The sequence below is a fragment of the Peromyscus leucopus genome, chromosome 5 (assembly GCF_004664715.2).
Source record: "Peromyscus leucopus breed LL Stock chromosome 5, UCI_PerLeu_2.1, whole genome shotgun sequence".
Classification (NCBI taxonomy): domain Eukaryota; kingdom Metazoa; phylum Chordata; class Mammalia; order Rodentia; family Cricetidae; genus Peromyscus; species Peromyscus leucopus.
In genome coordinates, this window is record NC_051067.1 from 139719504 (window position 1) to 139741460 (window position 21957).

Below are 21957 nucleotides of genomic sequence, written 5' to 3' on the forward strand. Positions count from 1 at the left end.
GAGGAGGGTAAAATAATTTCCTACAAGGCCTAGGAAGTGCCTCTTTTAGCCCCACCCCTTTCTAATGTAAATTAATTCAGCTGATTAAAAAAAGCCAAGGTGGGGGGGGGGAAGTGTTTTAATTAGTGGTAGCACATTGATCTTATTTTTAGTTTTCTCAGCGAAGTGCAGATTTAACTAATTGAGAAGCCTTTTGAATGGTCACGGATGTCTATGGCTTTACAAAATACTCTCTTCATCCATCTGGGCATCCACTGCTTTTCCTTGAAACCAAACATTTTACTGTCTTTTCTTTTTGTGTTATTTCATGGATAATCCATGGGCTAATTTTTAAAGAAGATCAGCTTTTTTTATATCCATAAGTGAAAATGTCTTTTCCCTACAAATAACCCTTTTCTTCCTCCTCCTCCCCCTCTTTCTATGAAGGAAAGCTCTTTATTAAGCTCACACCTTTGGAGGTACAAAGTCCAAAAGGGGCCTGTTGCATTGATTTGGTCTCTTGTGAGAAACCCTTTGGGTTAGGTCACATGATGGCACCATGGTATGCTGAGGCAAGAAGCTAGTGTTCAGGGAGGGCTCAGGCTTGTTCTTTTATAAGAACCCTTCTGAGAGGCTAACTGGGGTCCCAGGAGAGCTAGTCGCCTTATTTCATCCTAAGGACAGTTGTTGTACTGACCTCGTAATCTTCACTACATCTCACATCTTTAGTGTTCTGTCATCTCAATACCGCCACATTGAAACAGAAGCTTCCAACACAGGAAGCCTCTGGTGACAGATGCAAACCATCTCGGGTGACAGATGCAGACCATGTCTAAACTACAATGCTTATTCCTTGACGTGTGAGAGCACAAAAACTAGAACCTCTGATGGAGAGTTGGGAAGGGCCCACTGTGGCTGCCAATCAAAACGGCAGTATTCTTCATATGGTACTCATTTTGCCTTGCTTTGTTTGCATGCATGCGTATGTGCGAGCATGTGTCTATGCATGCATGTGTGAGTGTATTTGTGTTTATATATGCAGTTTAATATAGCTGTCTACTGATGGAGAGGTCTAGGATCCTGGATGTTGCAGCAGTCCCAACCTGCAGCTGGAGTCCCAGGGAAGTCCCAGAAAGCTGACAGGTTTCTGTCTACACTGGGATCCTGAAGGTTCTAAGACCAGCAAAGGGGCATCTCAGGAAAGAGAGATGAACTTGCCAGTGAGAGTGAGGGCAGGCCATCAAAAGCTAAAACCTTCCTTCTTTCACGTCCTTTTATGTGGGCGGCCACCAGAAGGTGTGGCCCAGTTTTAGGGTGGGTCTTCCACCCTCAATAATCCAGCCAAGAAAAATCCCTCACAGGTGTGCTCAATGTAGGCTAGTTGACAACCATGATTAGCCATTTGTGGCTATGAAACATACTATGAAAAGCTAAATTTTACTTAATGAGTAAAATGACAGGCATTTGAGATGTTCCTAATCTCTTGTTATTGTTTCTTACATGTGACTACAATAGAATAAATTTCCAAGAGAATTCTACATTTAGTCAAAAGGTGCAATACACAATTAGCTTATTTGTTCATACTCTTCAAATTTAATTCTACCCCCTCTCTGTTAGCATCTATAACTGTGATATATAATAAAATAAAAGAAATATCCATAGGTTCATGTTAGATTGCAAGAAAAGGTATTTTTTATGTGTCCTTTGCACATAAACAGGTGGGAAGATGTACTTGAAGACAGAGATGGGGAACTGTGCCCTCGAGCTGAAGGCGGAAGGAGCATGCCAAGCAGCTTCCCAGCAGAGTGCCTGCCTGGTGGCTGCTGCGGTAGTTAGTGTTCTTGTGGCTGTGACAAAGTGGCCAATAGAAGCGACTTTGTTTCAGTGCGTGGTTTAAGGACTCCGCCCATGGTGCTTGAGCCTGGAGAGGCAGGCATGCGCTTCCATTGGGCAGATCAGGAAGCAGATAAAAGGGAAAGGAGGTGTTAGCCTGGTTTCCTGTCCCCCACTTTACTCGGTCTAGGACCACAGGTCATGGGACAGTGCCACTCAATGTCTCACATTTCAGGTAACATTTCCAGAAACACACTTTGACATATCCGGAGGCGTGTCTCTTAGGTTATCCAATCCAGCCTAGTTGATAATAAAGATAACCGGCACCTGTGCTTGATAAGTATTTATAGACTGAGTCCTATATATGGTGATATATAGTGGTTGTTTTTTCAGTTTTGAAGTTAAAATATAATAATACCATTTCCCCCTCCTTTTCTTCCCTTCCACCTCTCCTGCGTTTCTCCCTCCCCCCTCACAGTCTTTTTCTTTAACTGCACACACACACCTGCACACAGGTGGTCTAACTTAAAACCTCCTGTGGTAACAGGATCCTAATGGTGTATCTCTGGGGTTTGTTTCAATATAGGTATCTTTTTTTTTTTTTTTTGGTTTTTTTGAGACAGGGTTTCTCTGTGCAGCTTTTGCACCTTTCCTGGAACTCACTTGGTAGCCCAGGCTGGCCTTGAACTCACAGAGATCCACCTGGCTCTGCCTCCCGAGTGCTGGGATTAAAGGCGTGTAGGTATCTTTTTAAAAAATGAATGCACATTAATCCAGGGTTGAAATCCTAGCATTTGGCAGGCAGAGGCAGGAGTATCAGGAGTTCAAAGTTATTGTTGGTTGTGTAGCCTTGATTGGCCATTCAGCTAAACGCTTACAGGTTGTATGAAGAAAATGAATGCAGACTATATATTACTAAAGGGACATTTCAAAGAAGATAAAATAGTACAAAACTATCAATGTATTTTGGTAGATTTCTCCCTCCATAAGTGTGTTATATTTACACACAGACTCATATGTTTTATAAGCTTGTTGCAATTGTAACTACCATGAAGCCCTAAGTGTATACAGTCAATATTAGATCTGTTTTCATTTTTCATGTTTATTCTGCTTTGTTTATTTTTTAAGATAACAGCTTGTTAGGTAGCCAAGGTTGGTTCAGAACCCACTCTATAAGGGTTCTGAACGCATGGAGGTCTTGAACTCGATCCTTTTTTCTCGGGGTCTCAAGGGTTGGGGGGTTAAAGCATAATCCACCATACCCAGCACTGTCTAAAATTTTTTCATAAATGTTCTCCCCTTAAGGATGTATTAATTTTTATTTCATGTGCATGAAAATTTTGCCTGCATGTCTGTCTGTGCATCATGTGCATGTAGTGCCATGGAGGGCACAGAGGTGTGAGGTACCCTGGAACTGGGGGATTGGGCTGTTAGCTGCCATCTCAGGACTGGTAAACAAACCCAGTCCTACAAGAGCAGTAAGTGCTCTTAGCCACTGAGCTACTAGGCCCCTTCTAAATAAGCTTTTTAAAAATATATATATTTGGAAGAACTCTTTACCAATTTTTGTGGCTTCCTGACATCTCACTAGTTGAATATATAATTTAAATACTTTTTCAGTGTTTGGATTGTTTTGTTACAAGTAACTTTAGTCAGCTTCTTACCTGCTTCCTTATATTGCATTTTCAAAATAAAAAGCTTAGACGTTAGCCCAAGGGGCGTGGGGAGGTTTGCCGCCATGCTTTGTATCTCCTCTCTGTTCATGTGAAGCTGACAGCGGTTCTTTATGAGAGTTCCTACTAACCCTTTGTGCCAGGAGCCGTGAGTCCCACTGCTTCAGAAAGATCTTGTAATGGCTAGTTTTGTGTGTCAACTTGACACAACCTTGAGTCATCAGAGGAAAGAGCCTCAGTTGAGGAAATGCCCCACGAGATCCAGCTGTAAGGCATTTTCTTGTTTAGTCATCAATGGTGGAGGGCCCAGGCTGTGGTGGGTGGTGCCATCCCTGGGCTGCTGGTCCTGGATTCTATAAGAAGGTGGGCTGAGCAAGCCATGGGAAGAAAGCCAGTAAGCAACTCCCCTCCATGGCCTCTGCATCAGCTCCTTTTGCACAGTATACTAGTGCAAAAGGACCCACTGATTGTTGCCTGAGAGCTCAGAAAACAGAAGCCAAACCCCATTTTTTTATAAGCTTATAGTCTTGGTATTTGTTATGTAACAGAATGCGAGTAGAGGCTCTTGATTACTCAGTGTTTGTTGACCATTTCCATCAAAATACCCATAATAGGCAAAACCAACAAAGACTGTAAACTCAGAACCTGCTGACCATCTCCATTTTACCTTCAAAATTTATGTGAATTGCACAGTTCATTCAATTATACGTGTAGGGTTTTTTGTTATTGGTTTTTGTTGTTTTTTGGACAAAAAGAATTCTTCTTTCAGAATCATTCAGTGGAACTGATATACCCTGAAGGTGTGTTGTGACTCTTCGCGGCTTGCTCTGTGACATAGCCTTATATACTCACAATGCCAGCTAGAGCATAGTGGATTCTAGAACAAAAGCTGCAGAGCTTGACACGGCACAGGAGCTCAATGTAGCTAGCATGCGTGTTAGCTGTGGGTCCCTACAGCTCCTCTCTTGTGTTTCCCAGCCATGTGGGGCAGCTCACCGCTCTCACCATGCTTCATCCTGCCATACCTTAACTAATACTCTTAAGGCCTCCATGTGTTTCTCCTACCTAGAATGCACTTCTTGCCAAATGTATTTTTAATATTTAAGTACCCTATTATGTCCTCCGTGAAGGCTTTTCTGACTTTATTGGATACATACAGACATTTCTGTCTGTATATATATTTCTACCATAGTGTGTCTGTGATAGTTATTTTTTGTGTGTGTGTGTGTGTGTGTGTGTGTGTGTGTGTGTGTGCCATTTTGTCTAGGTATGGAGTCCAGATAATATTTGGTTGGTTAAATATTATTCTGAATGTCCCTGTGAGGGTGTGTTTGGTGAGACCAAGATTTAAATTGGTAGGCCTCAAGGGTGCTTATTTCCATTTTGTGTTTTTAAAGAACACTTCATTCTTTATGCAATGAAGATATAGTTACATTTAGTATTCATTCTGTTATGTACCACATTTGTCTAAGAATGTAGAGAGCCATATTCTTAGATCAACCTTCTTATTACATTTTGGAAACAATGCTTTCAAGTGGAAAAATATGATTTGAATCCAAATATCTGCCTTTAAAATACAGTAGTTACACAGAATCAGGATGTTCTCTTTAAAGTAAGTCAGTGCATGTTACTGCCTCTTCAGCGGTCTCTGGAGTTTGCTCATGTCATTCAGAGCAGAACTGGAAGTCTTTACTATGGTGCAGGACCTACATCACCCACTAACTGCCTCAGCACCAGCCATGCTTGTCTCCCTGCCTCTCTGTCTAAGCATCTTGAAGCTCTTCCCAAACTGGAGACTTTACTGTCCCAGCTGTCTGCATGGCCCTTTCCCCAGACACCTCCACTCTCCTGTGTCACCAGCCTAGGCCTTGCTATCTTACCTCAGATAGCTAACCAACCCCACCAGGAGCAACTTCTTAGCATTTCCCTGCTGTGTGGTTTCTTTCAGACCACCTATCACAGCCTGACCTAGTTTATTTTATTCATTGCTGTCTCCTCCACAACCCGCTCAATAAATAGTAGCTGAATAAACAAACGCACTAATTCAGTCATCTGCCTGATAAGCTCTGTGGGGGTTACTATAGGAAATGTTCTTGGTATTTTTTCCTCATCTTATAAAATAAAATCTTCTTATATTAAAAAAATCTTAAACAGTCACATGCCATCTTTTTCTCGACTTCTGACTTCGATGCTCTAGAGTTCTGCAGTGTGCTCAGGTACTGTGCATGACAGCAGGAAGGTGAGGTGATACATTTCAGCTGCCATCGGCACATGACAAAAAAAAACAAATTTAAGAAGGTGAGAACATTATTGTTAACCCACAGCTGCGTGGCATTTTGAGAGGTTCTTAATTTTTTCACTCTATATATTCATTGTACATGGTATTGTGAGATGTTTTTGTTATTGTTTTATTTTATCAGAGACATATCTCTCTATTTAGCCCAGGCTGGCCTTGATCTTACAACCCTCCCTGCTTAATCTCCCAAGTGTTGGGATTACTGGAGTGTACCAACAAATGTGGCCAACTTCTTTCTTTAGTGTTTGAGACAGGATATCACTACATAGCCCAGGCTGGCCTAGAATTCCTGATGCTTCTGGCTTAGCTTTCTAAGTACACTGATATTTGTGTATACCAAGTATCTGGGGTTACATCGACCAATATTAAAAAAAATAATAGAATAGTTACTTCAAAGAGTTTAGATTAAAATAAGTATATACATGAAAAGGAATCAGGAATCAGAAAATATTGAGTAACAGTGATGCAGAAGGAACATAATACTGTAATGTTTATGAAGTGTTAAAAAGAAATAAACATGACTTCTCAGGTGCCGCTGAGGTGGCAGGAAGACAGTGAGAGGTGTGACTTGTTTCTGAAGCAATCAGACATGTCGGGGCTGACAAGCAGCTGGTAAGGCAGGCAGGAAAGGGATTAGTTGACAAAAGCAAAAAAAAAAAACAAAACAAAAACAAAAACAAAAAAACCCCAAAAAACCCAAAAAACAAAAACAAGAAACAAAACAAAACAACAAGAACCCCCCCCCCCCCACAACCCAAAATCCTTACTCTGCTCAAGGCAGCAGTCAAGGCCCCCTGAAGACTGAGCAGTTCGGGAGAGTCACCAGCTAAAACAGAGGCAGTAAAATTCACTGCACTTAAAAATGAGTTCCAAGCCCAGTGTCCCAAAGGCCCAAAGAGAGATTCCGTCACCTTCTGTGCTGCCCTGCGAAGTATGGCCTTACTTCGCAGTAAGTAAGTATGGTGTCGTCCCTGTGATTGTCAGACCTCGCCATCATCCCATCACACACTTCAGCCAAGGTGCTTATTCATAATGCCAGAATGGATGATATTACTTAACATGTTTACCCATATGACTGATCAGAGAAACGAACATTTGTGTATACCAAATATCATTAGTACCAAACATCATTTACTATCTGTGTTCGTCAGAAGGTCATTTTATAAAGTAACTGGGCAGGTCATTAATAAGGAGTGTGGATTATAAACTATGGAGGTGAACTGATTTTTGCACAAAATCAATTACTAGATTAGAAAAAAGAACATCAGAGCAACTTCACAAGAGAGAAAACAGCTCTTGTTCATGATGTGGCCGGAAAACTGTGTGTGACTAGGAGGAGAAGAAAATGAAAGCTTTGTTTTTGTTTTTCCTTTAAACTTTGGAAACAAAGCTTTTTTTCTTTTCAGTTTTGCTTATGAAGAAAGAATTAAGTTTGCAAAAAAATGTGTTTAAGTTTGCTAAATTGCAGGAGCATTGAAAGGAATTAATAACACCTCAGGGAGTCAAGGAATGCAACTGAGACAGAGTAACAGTCGCTTAACGTTTCAAAGAGATAATGATTTTAAAAGAACAAGTAGAATGGTAGGAAACAGTAGGGAAAGATGCTGCTTGTGGATGGGTACCCGCGGTAGCCAGAAGAGGGCAGTACATCCCTTGGAGCGGGACTTACAGGGAGTTATGAGCCACCCCATGTGGATGCTGAGAACAGAACTCAGGTTTCCGGCAGGAACACCAAGTCCTCTCTAAAATCTCTGATATTTTTCTTAGAATTTTGTTGCTTGTAGGAGACAGCAAAGAAGAAAGTGGTCTCCTACTGGTTTGTTCTACATGATTAGAGGCAGGTAAGGTTACTTTAGACATGATTAGAATAATGATAAAAGGTCCTGAAATCATCTGCATGCAGGGACAATTTAATTCTAATTGTGTTTAGGTAAAAGAAAATGATAGCTGGATTTTCTGGTAATATGACAGAATTGTGACAAGTATGTTGACAAAAATCTCTGGCTATAAACACATCTAAGTAATCAAAATATCAATTTAAATATGCAAGAAGGGTCTCAAAAACAAGAAAAGCCGAAGGCAGGTGTGGGTTGTTTGCTGATCCTCCCACCCATAGGCTGGCTCTACTGGTGTTATATGGGAAACAGATCAGATTAGAATCCTCAGGTATAGGAGTCAGGGATAAAGCCTGACAGACCCTCAGGACCACATAGGGCCACACCTTTGATGAAAGTGTAGTTAGAAAAATACCTTCCGCATGGGAAGGTGCTAGTCTTGGCTAGGGAAACAAAACAACACACTCCTCCTTGGAGAATTTATCACCACATTGCAAATTTTACATGGGCTTGTAGATGAAAACAACTGGCGTGGGATGGCCCAAGGCATTTCATAGCAATGGGGGAAATATATATTTTTCTTTTTTATCACACATTTGCAATCTCTCTTGTATGTCTTAAAATTTTGGACAAAGCAATTCTATTATTCTTTTGAAACCTGAAGTATTCCTTCAGAGATGCCCATTATCTAACTAATTATGCACTAGAGTCATGGTGACCATTTCTGGCAAGCTGATCAATCCCTAAGGGGGTCAGACCTGTGGTTACAAACAGGAACACAGGCGACACACAGACTTGACTTCCCATCGTGGCTCAACTCATGGGTTCTCCTGAGCAAGTTTCCCAACTTCTTTCTTAGTTTTGTCTTTAGTGACACAGTATGATGCTATCTACCAATGAGACGTTCATGTCACACATTTATCATATGAGGTATCCTTAATAAATGTTAGCAACCAATGGGGAGCAAACCCCTTATGACATCACTTTCCAAATCACTGTACTCCAGATTCTTAAATTCCAGCCAGCGGCTTCTATTGTCATTTCCCAGGCGTTGGATAGAGGCCACCAGCCTGTAGAGGTTTCTCCCCTCACCCCAGATGATCTATCAAAATATTTGCATATCAATTTTTTAAATAAAAAGACATCTGCATATCCAAAAGAGGTCTTTTTTTTTTGATAGAACACATACCAATAAATTCTAAAAAAAAAACCAAAAACCCACAATTATCTCCATCTTAGGCTTAAGTTTATAACGCTAGGTAAATGAATATTCTAAAGAGAGACTATATTTAAATAGATGTCTAAGTGTTCCTCAATAGAAGCTAAGAAATATTTTATGAGTGTCATTGTTCCTTTTATAATAGCTATAGCTCGTGTGCCATAAAACTAACTACTTAACGGTGGACAATTCAATGGCTTCTACTCCATTCACAATCACCACCTCTATTGGATTTCAAAATATTTCCATCATCTCAAAAATAAAACCATTGACCCAATGGGAGTCATCCTCATGTTTCTCCTCATGCCAGCTTTTGGCAATCCCTTATCTATTCTGTTTCTATAGGTTTGCCTATTCTGAGTACTTCTTATCAATGCTATGGTAATTAGCCTTTGGTGAGTTGTTTATTTCACTTAGCACCATGTTTTCCAGGCTCATCTACATTGAAGCACATGTCAGTACTTCATTTCTTTTTATTGCCTCTCCAAAAAAATAGTTCACCATGGCAAAAGAGCCCAGAATATGCCTCCTCTGAATCTGAAGAGTTGTTGAGTAAAGACACTTAAGGAGGGGAGGCAGAAAAGACCTCTCCTTCTTGTTTGCCTAAGAGCAAGACATATATTCACAAAGATGTACCCCCCTTCTCCCCCCCCCCCCCGAAATGACAGAAACATCACTGGAGATGCCTGTGGGCCCTTATCTTGGGAGTCCGAAAAGGGGAACTTATATAACCAACTTACTAACCAGGCCTTCCCACTGCTAATTCCCCAGCTCTTTCCTACTTTCAGCCCAAGCATGATTTCCTTTGTCTTGCTACTTCCCTGCTGAATGTTGATTTTTAAATTTGATCTACAAAAGACTGGAAATGTGTTCATCTTTCAGAGTTTCATTTAACACACTGATCTCTAGTTCCGCTCATGTTAGTAGATCTCCACAGTCTGTTGTTCTTGGTCGATGATGCCGAGTGGGCCAGAGTACTGCCTTATCTTTGCTTAGGGTTTGTCCTAGCCAATGGGAGTCTCATGTTGACTTCATTAATCTGTCTTTTGTTACAGGAGTCTCTTTCAGCTACATACTTAGGAATCCTGACAGAGAATAATGGTCCTTCCTCCATGGAAATATTTGGCTTACCTATTCATCAGTTGGTAGACACTAGGTTCTCGCCATTTTTTGCTTACACTGCTGCTATGGACATTCATTTTGACATTTTCATTTCTCTTGGGTAGAAATGCCATGTCATATGGTAGCTTGATATTAAATTTTGGTAGAAATACTAAACTGTTTCCAAAATGACTGCATTTCACTCCACACTAGCAAGTTTGAAAGCTTCAGGCTTTTCCTAGCCTCACTAACACTTACTATCTATTTTATTATCTATCTTAGTGTATGTGACGTGGTACCCTGGTATAGTTTTGATATACATTTTTGAGGATATATTCAGATGCTATTGTCCATTGAAACATCTTCTTTTAATAATTATCTGCTTAAATAATTTATATATGTTTTTAAACTGGGTTGTCATGCAGTGAGAACCCTTTTATAGACACGACTCCTATATTATAGGTATGAATCCTTAGAGATACAAATCTCTGCATTATCTATATAAGTTCCCATATTATAGATAGGAGTCCCATATTATAGATACTAGCACTATATTTTATATATAAGTTTTTGTATTATAGATATAAGTCCTATATTATAAATATAAGTTTCTATTTTATAGATAACAAGTCTATATTATAGATACAAGTCCTTACATTATATAGGCACAAGTCTTTATATTATAGATCTGAGTCTTGTATATTACACTAATTCCTATATTACAGATATGAGTCCCCATAGCACATGTAAGTTCCTTGTTAGAAATATGTTTTGTAATCATATTCTCCTGTTCTGTAGGTTTTTCTAAATAGTAATTCAAGTTTATGAACACTTGGTTTTTCAGGGGTTAAAGCTTTGCCTTACTTCTGGATTTGTTCCAATTTGGGAAGACCAGTGCTCATGACATACCCCAAAGAGAGTTCGCAGAGGAAAGACAGAAGCACAGGGATTGTGGGAGAGAAATATGCTCAAGAACGCTGGAAATGTTTGCAGGGACTCCCAGTTTGCAGCACTCCTTCACATGTCCCTCTGCTGGTCTTTCAGAGTAGTATTCGTTTCAGGGCTCAAAGGGTCCCCCTGGAGGGCTGGGAAGCATTGGAAAGGTGTGCCCACTGCCACATGTTCTCTCTGAGCTGTTTTCTCCACTCCACTGCCGTAAAGCATAACCACTACCATATGGGAGTCTTTGGGGTTTTCACAGGAAGAAGCAGTTTTATATTCTGCTCTTTACACCTGAGACTCACTGGCTTAGGGAAAAAGAAACAGTTGTATTTTCAGCTTGATATTGACTCTGTAGTGTTTTCACTGGTTCTGGGTATTTGTGTTATGGATGCTCATTTGGAGTTTATTCAGGGAGCTCATACTTACTTCATACTCATGATCTTACAGTAGTTCCCTCAGCGTGGCTCCCTGTCTCATTAATTAAGCTCAGAGCTATAGTGGGATAGACCTACGGCTGAGAGGGAAGCAGTCTGCACATCCTTGTTTTCAGATCACCCGAATTCACTGTAGAGATCCAAGGACTGATAGATGGTCCTAGCCTGGCTGCCTACATTTGTACATTATTTATACCAGTCTATTTTGCAAGTAAAGTTTGATATAATCCTTTCTATGTCCTGAGTGTTGAATCACAGAAAAAAAAAAAAATCAATGGTTAAAAAACATTGGGAAGGATCAAAAGAGTTCTAGTAGAGACTGCAGTGGAAACACAGAAATCAAGAAGGAATATGTATGAAGGAAACATGCTGGGTTCAGAAAGAACAGCAAGCAGCAAGGCTCCCCTTTCATTGTAACTGAATATAATCAACATTCTAATGTTACCTCGGCAGAGCTGCCTGCCTGCTACTCAGCTCATTTTCCTGTGTACTGAGAAGACCGTGGCACACATGTGATGCACGTGTGGATACAGGCACTTACTAACTACTGCTAACTAGTGGAACGTTCATGGCGTTTTGAGACCATGACTGCCTCCACCAGAGAAAATGGAAAGGGGATTTTAGAAAGTATCACAGGCTGGAGAAATGTCTCCATACAAGTCAAGAGTGCTTGCCGAGCAAGCATGGGGACTGGAGTGGATATTCCAGCCCTCACACAATAAACCAGCTCCAGGAAAGGGTAGAGGCAGGCACATTGCTGGGGCTTCCTAACTTCTAGCCTGGCCAAGATAACATAATCCCCATGTTCTGAGAGAGTCGCAGAGGAGGGCATCTAATGACTTCTTCTGGCCCCAGTGTGCATATAGGAACATGCACTCTCACACACATATGCGTATATGCTCACACTCACACACACACACACACACACACACACACACACACACACACACACACACTTTTTTTAATTAGAGGATTGAGGGAATATCTAAGTATATTCTGGTGCTAGAGCAAAATATACCAAATTAGGTAATTTATAAATAGAAATTTGTGGCTCAAAGTTCTAGAGGATAGAGGGTTTAAGATCAAGGTATTAGATATTTCAGTATCTGGTGAGGACCAATTTTCTCATAGTTGTAACCTTATAGTTGTATCTTTACATGGAAGAAAGGGACATCACATTCCTTTGGCCTCTTTTATAAGGGCCATTCCTGAGGGTTCCATCCTCATGACACAGTAATCATCTTTGAAAAGTCCCTGGAGGTTAAATTAGGGAGGGATGTTACAAATATTCAGAGAGAATTACCATGAACACACTGACTTAGTGTATTTTGGAGAAAATAATTTGCAGATCCAAAAAGACATGTATAATACCACACTGTATTCATACAATGCATTCTCTTCTTCACAGATGTAAACAAAATTGCTTATATCACATGAAGAAAGGAAGTGTCTCACCAGTTGGTTCAAGGCTCAGGAGCTAACTGGGTGTTCAGGTCGCTGGGCAGATTGGAAGTGAGTTAGGCATTCCACTTGTCTAAGTTCCTTCAGGATCAGTGTCGCTCTGATGGCATGTATGGAAACACTGAACCAGTTCCCACAGTGAACCTGGAGTTGCTAGTTTAGGTCTATGAATGGCAACTACTTCTCAGTTTTCTGCTTTTATCTGTGTCTAAATTTATAAAAATATCTACTTATTTACTTCACATCCCAACCTTAGTCTCCCCTCCCTCCTCTTCTACCTGTCCCTCCCCTCCCTCACCCCTCCTCCTCTGTTCCTATTCAGAAAAGGGCAGGCCTCCCATGGATATCAATAAAGGGCAGGCTTCCCATGGATATCAATAAAGGGCAGGCCTCCCATGGGTATCAATAAAGCACGGCATATCAAGTTGCAGCAAAACTAAGCTCCTCCCCTTGTATTAAAGCTGGGCAAGGCAAATTTTCAGGATCAGGTCGACAAATTTAAAACTTGGGTTTTTTTGCATATTAAAAAAGCATTTTTTTAAAAAAATTCTTTTGAAAACTATAGCAATAGTGTTCTTACCCATGTCTTTTCATTTTTTCACTTATTTATTTATACTTGTGGTGCTTAAAAATCCAACCAGAGTTTCCCCTTCTGAGCCATACCTCCAGCCTTAATCTATGTCTTTGTGGGGATTTCACACATGATTGCATCAGTCTCCTAGTGGAGTCCTTCCAGACCCATCATTTTGTAGAGGGGTACCAGTGGGGTCCTAGGTTCTGATACCCCGTCACTTCACACTTGCCACACCAAGGTTCTGATACCCCGTCACTTCACACTAACCACACCAAGGTTCTGATACCCCGTCATTTCACACTTGCCACACCAAGGTTCTGATACCCCGTCACTTCACACTTGCCACACCAAGGTTCTGATACCCCGTCACTTCACACTAACCACACCAAGGTTCTGATATCCCGTCACTTCACACTTACCACACCATTTCACTTTCCAGTTTCGATTGGCATCAACTCCACGGCAGCGAAACCTAGCATTTCTTGACCTTGTCTTTCTCCAGAATCGATCCTAGACATGATTAAAACATCAGGCAGAGAACAAGGTACTTAAAAGGTGTTCTAGTTTCATTTCAACTGCTGTGACTGAAAATACCCTGACGAAAGGAAACTTGGAGGAGAAAGGGTTTGCTTGGATTACAGTTCCAGGCTGCAGTCTATCATTTTGGGGGAAATCAAGACAGGAATTCAAGCAGCTAGTCTCATTGAGCAAATAGAATAAACTCATCCTTGCTTGCTTGTTTGGCATTTAGCTTTCTCTTCTCTTGTAAGGTTCAGAGCCCAGTTCATGAAATGGTACTACCCACAATGGGCTAGGTCTTCCTAAATGAATTAACAATCCATGCAATCCTCCACAGATGTGCCTACGGGCCAGCCTGATTAGATTCCAGGTGATTCTAGATTATGTTAAGTTGAGAGTTAAAACTAGTCACCACAAAAGGATATTCATATGTATTTTTGTTGCCTGGTGGGTAGAGGTACCACATCACTTTGGGGTGAGTTCCTCTATGCACAGACCAGCTTAGGAGAAGACAGAGGTGAGGATTAGCCCTGACCCAGGTTCGTACTCTGCTTTCTGACACCATCTTAGTGTCTCCTATATTTTTGGCCTTTTTTTTTTCTTAGACAATTTGATACAACATATTTTGGTTCTTTTCACCTCCATCTCCTTTGGCTTATCTTTACAGGCAAATTGAATAGGTTAGGTGATGCCTGTGATTTTTAATAATTTATAATAATTTATTATAAATAAATTATTAAAAATAATTTATTTGGAAAGAGAGATCTTTATTTCTGTGAAATCTTATGCAAAAGCAAATTATAAAATGATTGAGGAGGAAGCCTCTCATGTCTCTTGAGCCCATTAGTGGGCTTATCAGCCAACTCCTTTCTTGGTTCATCACTTTTTTTTGTTTTTCAAGACAGGTTTTCCCTGAGTAGCTTTGTGCCTTTCCTGTAACTCACTCTGTAGCCCAGGCTGGCCTTGAACTCATAGAGATCCGCCTGTCTCTACCTCCCAAGTGCTTGGATTAAAGGTGTGTGCCACTGCTGCCTGGCTAGGTTCACCACTTTTATATGACCTATTCAGTCCCCTATTCTCAATTGTATAGGCAAAGCAACTTACATGTGTCCAGCTGAAATGGTATCCATCGACATTAAACACAGGCATGATATAGAAGTAGAGATGATTCAACATTTTTCTCATGGCTGGGTCAGTCTTATAGGTCAGAAGGGCCTGAAAGACAAAGGAGACATCCATCATTTTCCTTATTGATGGATAACAAAGTGAGTTTAAAGGAAAAACAAGTGTGAGAAATCCTTTTGTTCAGAGAAAGATCATACATGCTAGACTGAAAAGTAGTAAGCCAAGTGAACTGTGTTCTGTTTTTTTCTCTGAATGAGACTGTTGATTACCAATATTACTGGTAATAATATCAATATTGGTATTTTATTACCAATAATAACTTTTTTGTTGTTGTTGCAAATCCTTCTATTACAGAAATCCCAGGCAAATCCTCTTGTGAATGGACTTTCTATTAACACAAAGCTGCTAAGTGAAAAACAAAATGAACAACAGAAAACTTAAGCCAGATCTCAAATAATCACACATTGGCCCCCAGGCCATCAGCCAGGAAAGACTAGCTTGCTTCACAGCCCTAAATGGTGCTCTTTTTTTTAAAATAACATAATTCTTTATTGATTATTTGAGACTTTCGCATCATGAACTTCAATCCCATTCAGTCCTTCCTGATCCTCCCCTCACCCCTGCAGCATTCCCCCTTAAAGTCAATTAAACAAAACAAAAACCAAACCAAACCAAAACAAAAAACCCCACCTTGATCCTCCATCTCTCCAACACCTCTTCATTCATCCTAGTAGCCCTGGGAGCTGCAGTGTGTCATACAGTATACCCTTTTGTCCAATCAGCCCCTCCCACAAAATGTTCAAAGCAATGAGTCATTGGTTTGGTTTAAGGCCTCTGGCACACCATCATCACTGGACCCTCATCAAAACTCCTCTGGGATAGCCTGCTGTTGTCCCACCCAGGGTGGTAGCTAAGCTGATCAGTCAGGGCCACTAGGACCACCCTCCTTAGGGCAAGGGCAGAGCTAGCTCTCTTAGGCCCATGCATTGGGGCAGCTCTCCCATGAGGGGATGGGGCCAGCTCCCCTGCTGCAGTGTCCGGTGAGGGGCAGGGCCAGTTATTCCAGGGCCAGTGAGGGGGTGTACAGCTCAGCATGGACCTCAGATTTCAACATTCATGGTCCCTATAACCACCTGTGGCATTATGGGCCATGAACATCATCACAGATCACAGCTGCAGCGGGAACATGGACCCAGAAATGGCTCTTAGCAGAAGCTCGGGCTGGACGTCACCAGGGCTCCTGTGGCAACACAGACCACCCGGATCAGTATGGTACCTGTAGGAACAAGGCCCTTGGACACCAACATGGTCTCAGGTGGCTGTCCAGACCGCTGACATCCACACAGCCCTCAGTGGTAACAGGAGCCATGGACATCAACTCAGACCCTGGCTGCTGCTGGGCCACTGACCCAGAGGGTGGTAGGCAGCAGCCAGGGCCTGGATGACACCATGGTCCCAAATGGCAGTACAGGCCACCCAGATCAGCATGGCCCTGGTGGTGGCATGGCCCTCAGACACCAACATGGCCACAGGTTGCAGCCTGGAGCCTGGGCATCCATGTGGTCTTTGGTGTTACCAAGGGCCACAGATATCAACCCAGACCCCAGCTGTGGTAGGACTACAGACCCAGACATGATCCTAGGTAGCAGCCTGGGCCCAGACGTTACCATGGGCCCAGGTGGCAGCACAGACCACTCAGAAATGGCCTTCAATGATATAGGAGCCATGGACATCAACACAGACCCTGGCTGCAAAAGGGCCATGGACACAGATATGACCTTCGGCAGCAGCCCTGGCTTTGATGACATCATTGCCCCAGGTGGCAGTGTAGGCCACTCAGGTTAGCATGGCCACTGAGGCAGTGTGGCCCTCAGATACCAATATGGCCCCAGGTGGAGGATAACTCTTGATATCAGTTTATCAGCAGAGCTGGTAAGCAGAGTAAGTGAACAACTTCTTAGGGTGTTTCAGCTTTGGCTAAATTTTTGGGCTATGAAAAAAAGTAACAAGTATAGAGATTGTGTGTGTGTGTGTGTGTGTGTGTGTGTGTGTGTGTGTGTGTGTGTTGATGGAAATTAAAGCTGGGGCCTTGTACATACTAAGTAAGTACTTTTCCTCTGGTCTGCACCTTAGATGCATCCATATGAATATAAATGTAAATATATGAATAAGTGTATATGTGAATATTAACTTTGGATTCCATTACTTTTAGCCCAAATAATTAACTACAATGCCCTTCCCTGATACATCATACCACACATGATTTACATGTCACATGCTTGTGAGGTGACCGCTTCAAGCCTTCATACTTACCATAGGAAGAGTATTCTCTCTTGACTTCTCTTGAAAAGTTTAGTGGATGACACATCTTTGTCATCTTATTGTAGCTCCTTTGGGGTCTTGTTCTCTGTGTGTGTACGTTCAAGTCTGTGAAGGTGCCTGGGTGCATGCGTATGTACAGGTCAGAGGACAATGAAGGGTGTCATTCCTCAGGTGCTGTCCACCTCATTTTTTCCCCAAAGACATGGTCTTACTGACCTGGAACTTGCCAAGTAGGCTAGGTTGGCTGGCTAGTAAGCTACAGTGATCCACCTGTCTCCACTTCCTGAGGACTGGGATTACAAGTGTGTGCCATGTATAAATGCAGCATTTTTAAAATTTAGGTTCTGAGGACTGAATGTAGGTCCTTGTGTTTGCAGGGCATGTTCTCTTGTTCTTTTGTGACTGAGCTGTTCTTATGATTGGGTTTTACTTACATTTGATGCCACACCTGAGGACTTTGCATGATAATTTTGGACTCAAATAGAACACCATAGTGTATACTAAGTCAGGTCTAGAAAATAGACATTTAAAAATCCATTTATATGGAACAGAATTGCTTGTCCCTGTGTGGAATATCTGCGAGAAACAGGAGATTTCTAACAAAGGTTGTCTCTGGGGAGTTGGACCAGGACACAGTGTGTAGGAAGGAGTCTTTTCATTTAATATCCATTTAGGCTATTTGACTTTTTTTAAACCATACTAAAAGTATAATTCAAAGTATGTCTTAAAAATAATTCCACATTATTAAAGTATGATTGACATACAAATGTTGTACATATTTAATGTATACAGTTTGCTTAATTTAGAAATAAGTTTATCCTTGTGAAACCATTACCATAATCCATGCTGTAAACATATCCAGGGCCTCAGAAAGCTTGCTCTTGCCCTCTTTATTATGCCTGTGTAGTAGGAACACTTAAGATAAGATATGGCCTTTTAGTAAAAGTTAAAGGATAGGATATGGACTGTTTCCCACACCTGGTCTCTAGGATTTATTCGAGATGAGATTTGCACACTGTTACATTAATGGCCATTCTCCTGCCTCTAGTTTGCTGTCTATTGAGGTGACAAAGACCTTGACCTAAATCAACTTGTGGAGAAAAGGGTTTGTTCACTTCCATGGCACAGTCCATCGCTGAAGGTTAGTTAGGATAGAAACTCAAGCATAAACCTGGAGGCAGGAACTGAAGTAGAGGCATGGAACACAGCTTCTGGGCTTGCTCTTCATGGCCTGTATACAACCTAAGATTACCAGCTCTCCTACGGCACCACCCACAGTGGGCTGGGCCTGTATGCATCAATCATTAATCAAGAAAATGCCCCATGGATTGGCCTTCAGGCATACATCTTAAATCCTAGCACTCAGAAGGTGGGAATAGGTGAATAAATCAGGCGAGAATGTCTTATCTATGTAGTAAGTTCCAGGCTAGCTAGGGCTACAGACCCTGTTTCAAAAACAAACAAAACAAAGTCTTATTATTCTCTTTTTAAAAGGCTTCACAGTAATTTGTTGGCCAGCTGGCATCAATAGAACTTCTACACATAAGCAAAATTTCTATTAACTAAGGTCTTTACTGTACAAATACTGGAAACTTGATTTTCTTTAATAAGCTGGATTGGTTACTTTTCCACTGCTGTAATAAAACACAATGACCAAGGCAGCTTTTAGAAGAAAGGTTTTAATTGGCTTATGGGTCCGGGAGATCAGAGTCTACCTTGGCAGGGAAGTATGGCAGCAAGCAGCAGACATGGCTGCTGGAGCTGAAGCTGAGAGCTCATAACTTGAACCACAAGCAGAAGACAGAGAGAGAGTGCTCTGGGAAGGGCTTGAGACTTCTGAAACATGAAAGCCCTCACCCAGTGACACAATTCCTCCAGGACCACCACACCTCCTCAAACCACTCCACAAAACTGCCCTTAAAAGCTCCACACAGCCAAAGATGACCTTGACCTTCTGGTCCTACTGCCTCTGCCTCCTGAATGCTAGGATTGCTGTTATGCAAGACCATACCTTGCTTATGTGGTGCTGTGCATTATACCAAGGCCTTGTGTGTGCTACCCAAGTACCTTACCAACTGAGCTATACATCCCCAGCCCATAAAGCTCCTTACAAGTATTTTAGTTGTTAACCACTTACCATTCACAAATGTAATTTCCCTGTCCACTGTTTGACGCTTCATGTTGTGGACTGTTTCCTTTGCTGCACAGAAACTTTCCATTTTGATGTAATACTTTTTATTTTATTACCCGGGCTTTTGGTGTGATATCTATAACCTCTAGGTTATAGCAAGCAGTTTTTCCTTCATGTTTTCTTCTGGGAGTTTTGTGGTTTCTGGTTTTAGATTTAGGTCTTTTGCCCATGAAGTTGATTTTTATACAGGATACAATGGTCCAATTCAATCATTTGCATATAAAAATCCACTATCTCTAGTATCAGTTATTGAAGAGACTATTGGTTTTCTTGATACCCTTGTTGAAAATTAGTTCAATCTTTGTATCATTTCTGGACTCTTATTCTGTTTCATTGGTCTTTGTTTCTGTTTTTGTGTCATTATGCTATTGTATTGATTACTAATTGATTAGTTTTGAAAGACAACTTGAAACAGTCTTGTTGTCTAGCCCAAGAGGCGTCACAATTGGTTTCTAAAAAGATTGATCTATTTTCATTTTATATGTGGGTTTCATCTGCAAGTACGTATGTGTGCCATGTGCGTGCCTGGTGCCTGCTGAGGCCAGAAGGGGGTGTTAGATCCCCTAGAACGTGAGTTAGTAGTTGTTAGCTCCATGTGGATGCTAGGAACTGAACTTGGGTCCTCTGAAAGAGCAACATGTACCCTTTACCTCTGAGCCATTTATCCAGCCCTAGTGCTTCAAACATGGAACCCTCTTTTCTTACTTAGCCTCTTGAGTGTTGGGATTATAGGAACATACCATCATGCCTAGATTGCAATGTCACTTTTAATCAGGAAATGTGCTGCTTCCAAACTTTTCAATATTGCCTTATCTAGTCAGTTTTTTTTTGTGGTACCATTTGGATTTTAAGTCTTTATTCTATTTCTGTGGAGAGTGCTACCAAGATTTTCGTATATTATATATTATGTTAAATCTCTGTGTTGTTTTTTCACAGTATGGGTGTTTTTATCAATATTTTTTTGATCCACAAACATAGGCTATCTTTCTTCAGTTGTGAAGATATGCTTATATTCTGTATGCTTATATCTTCTTCAGTTTCTTATATAGGTACTTTATAATTTTTAGGGTATAAGTCTTTTACTTCTGTAGTTACATTTGTTTCTATTTTAATGATATTGTTGTAAGTGACTTTTTTTTTCAGCTAGGTTATTATTTGTGTATAGGAGTTGCTGATTTTGTATCTTTTACCTTTGTATTTTTGATAAATTCATTTATTAGTTGTGATCATTTACGTGTGAATGTGTGTGTCATGTGGAGTTTTCCACTTGTGGAATCATGTCACCTAGAAGTGAGGTGACTTTACTTTGTCCTTTTTTATTTAAATGCTTCTTATTTATTTTTCATATCTGCTTCCTTTTCTAGCACTTTCAAAGAGATGTTGAATAGAAGTGGTCAGAATAGGCATTCTATGTTGCACTAGATCTTAGTGGGAAATCTTCCAGCTGTTTCCTGTTGGTTATATTAGTGGGGGATTTTCTATAAAAGTCCTTTATTATGTTGAGGAACTTTCCTTCTACATCTAAAATATTCTTAAAATCAAGGATGTTGGACTTTCTCAAATGCTTTTTCTCTGTTGATTGAGACAATCATGTCATTATTATCTTTCATTCTGTCAGTGTGATGTGTTCCATTGATTGATTTGTATTTTTTAAAACTTGCCTTGCATACCAGGAGTAAATCCCATTTTTATCATGGCATATAAACTTTTGATGTTGATTTTGAGCAGGTGATTTTTATACATGTGTGAACATGATAATTCTGTTGCTGTTATAATGCTCTTCACTTCAATTTAATTGTTTAACCATCCTTGTATTCCTGAGATAAACCTTGACTTGTTTGGTTTTAGTACCAGGGTTTATGACTCAATTTGACTTGGGGGTATTTAAAAATGTATTTGAATAATCAGCTTTACACTTACCTGGGCCCGAGGAGAAATGAATTAAACGGGAAAGAAAGCCCTGACAGCACAAGTGCATCTTTCCTTCCTCTGATGCTCTCATCCGCTCCATCTCCTCTTTACCTCTTTCTCCCTTTGACAATTTCTTGAACTGAGGCTCAGCCCACTAACTCCAAGGTTTCTTTCTATTAACACATTTACTCAAAAATTTGGCTACCTCTCATACTAACATAGTTGTATTCTACATGTTTCAAAAAAGGCCTATTATTTTTGTGTGTCTGCCTGCACGAGTTTGTATGTACCACAGGTATGCAGGTTCCATGAAGGCCAGAGAACACCAGATCCCTTGGAACTAGAGTTAAAGGCAGTTGTCAGCCACCTGATGTGGGATCTGGGGCCAAACATGGGTTCTGCACAAGAGCAGCAAGTGCTCTGAACCACTGCACTATCCTTCCAGTTCCTCCTGTGTGTTTTTATGTAGTAACTTTCCTATTCAGTCCTAGAATTTTTTCCTTGTTTTATTTAGACCACAAATAGCAATAAATATTTTGTTT

The 21957-nt window shown here is 40.9% G+C and overlaps 1 protein-coding gene across 1 annotated transcript in view; it reads right to left on the reverse strand.

The window, feature by feature from the left end:
• Positions 1–21957, reverse strand: part of Cpa6 (carboxypeptidase A6) — a 186927-nt gene that overhangs the window by 40418 nt on the left and 124552 nt on the right. The window contains exons 7-8 of the mRNA XM_037206486.1: positions 14971–15081; positions 13767–13857 (exon numbers count right to left, since the gene is read on the reverse strand). Coding sequence (XP_037062381.1) covers positions 13767–13857; positions 14971–15081 — 202 coding nt within the window. The remainder of the gene's footprint in view (positions 1–13766; positions 13858–14970; positions 15082–21957) is intronic.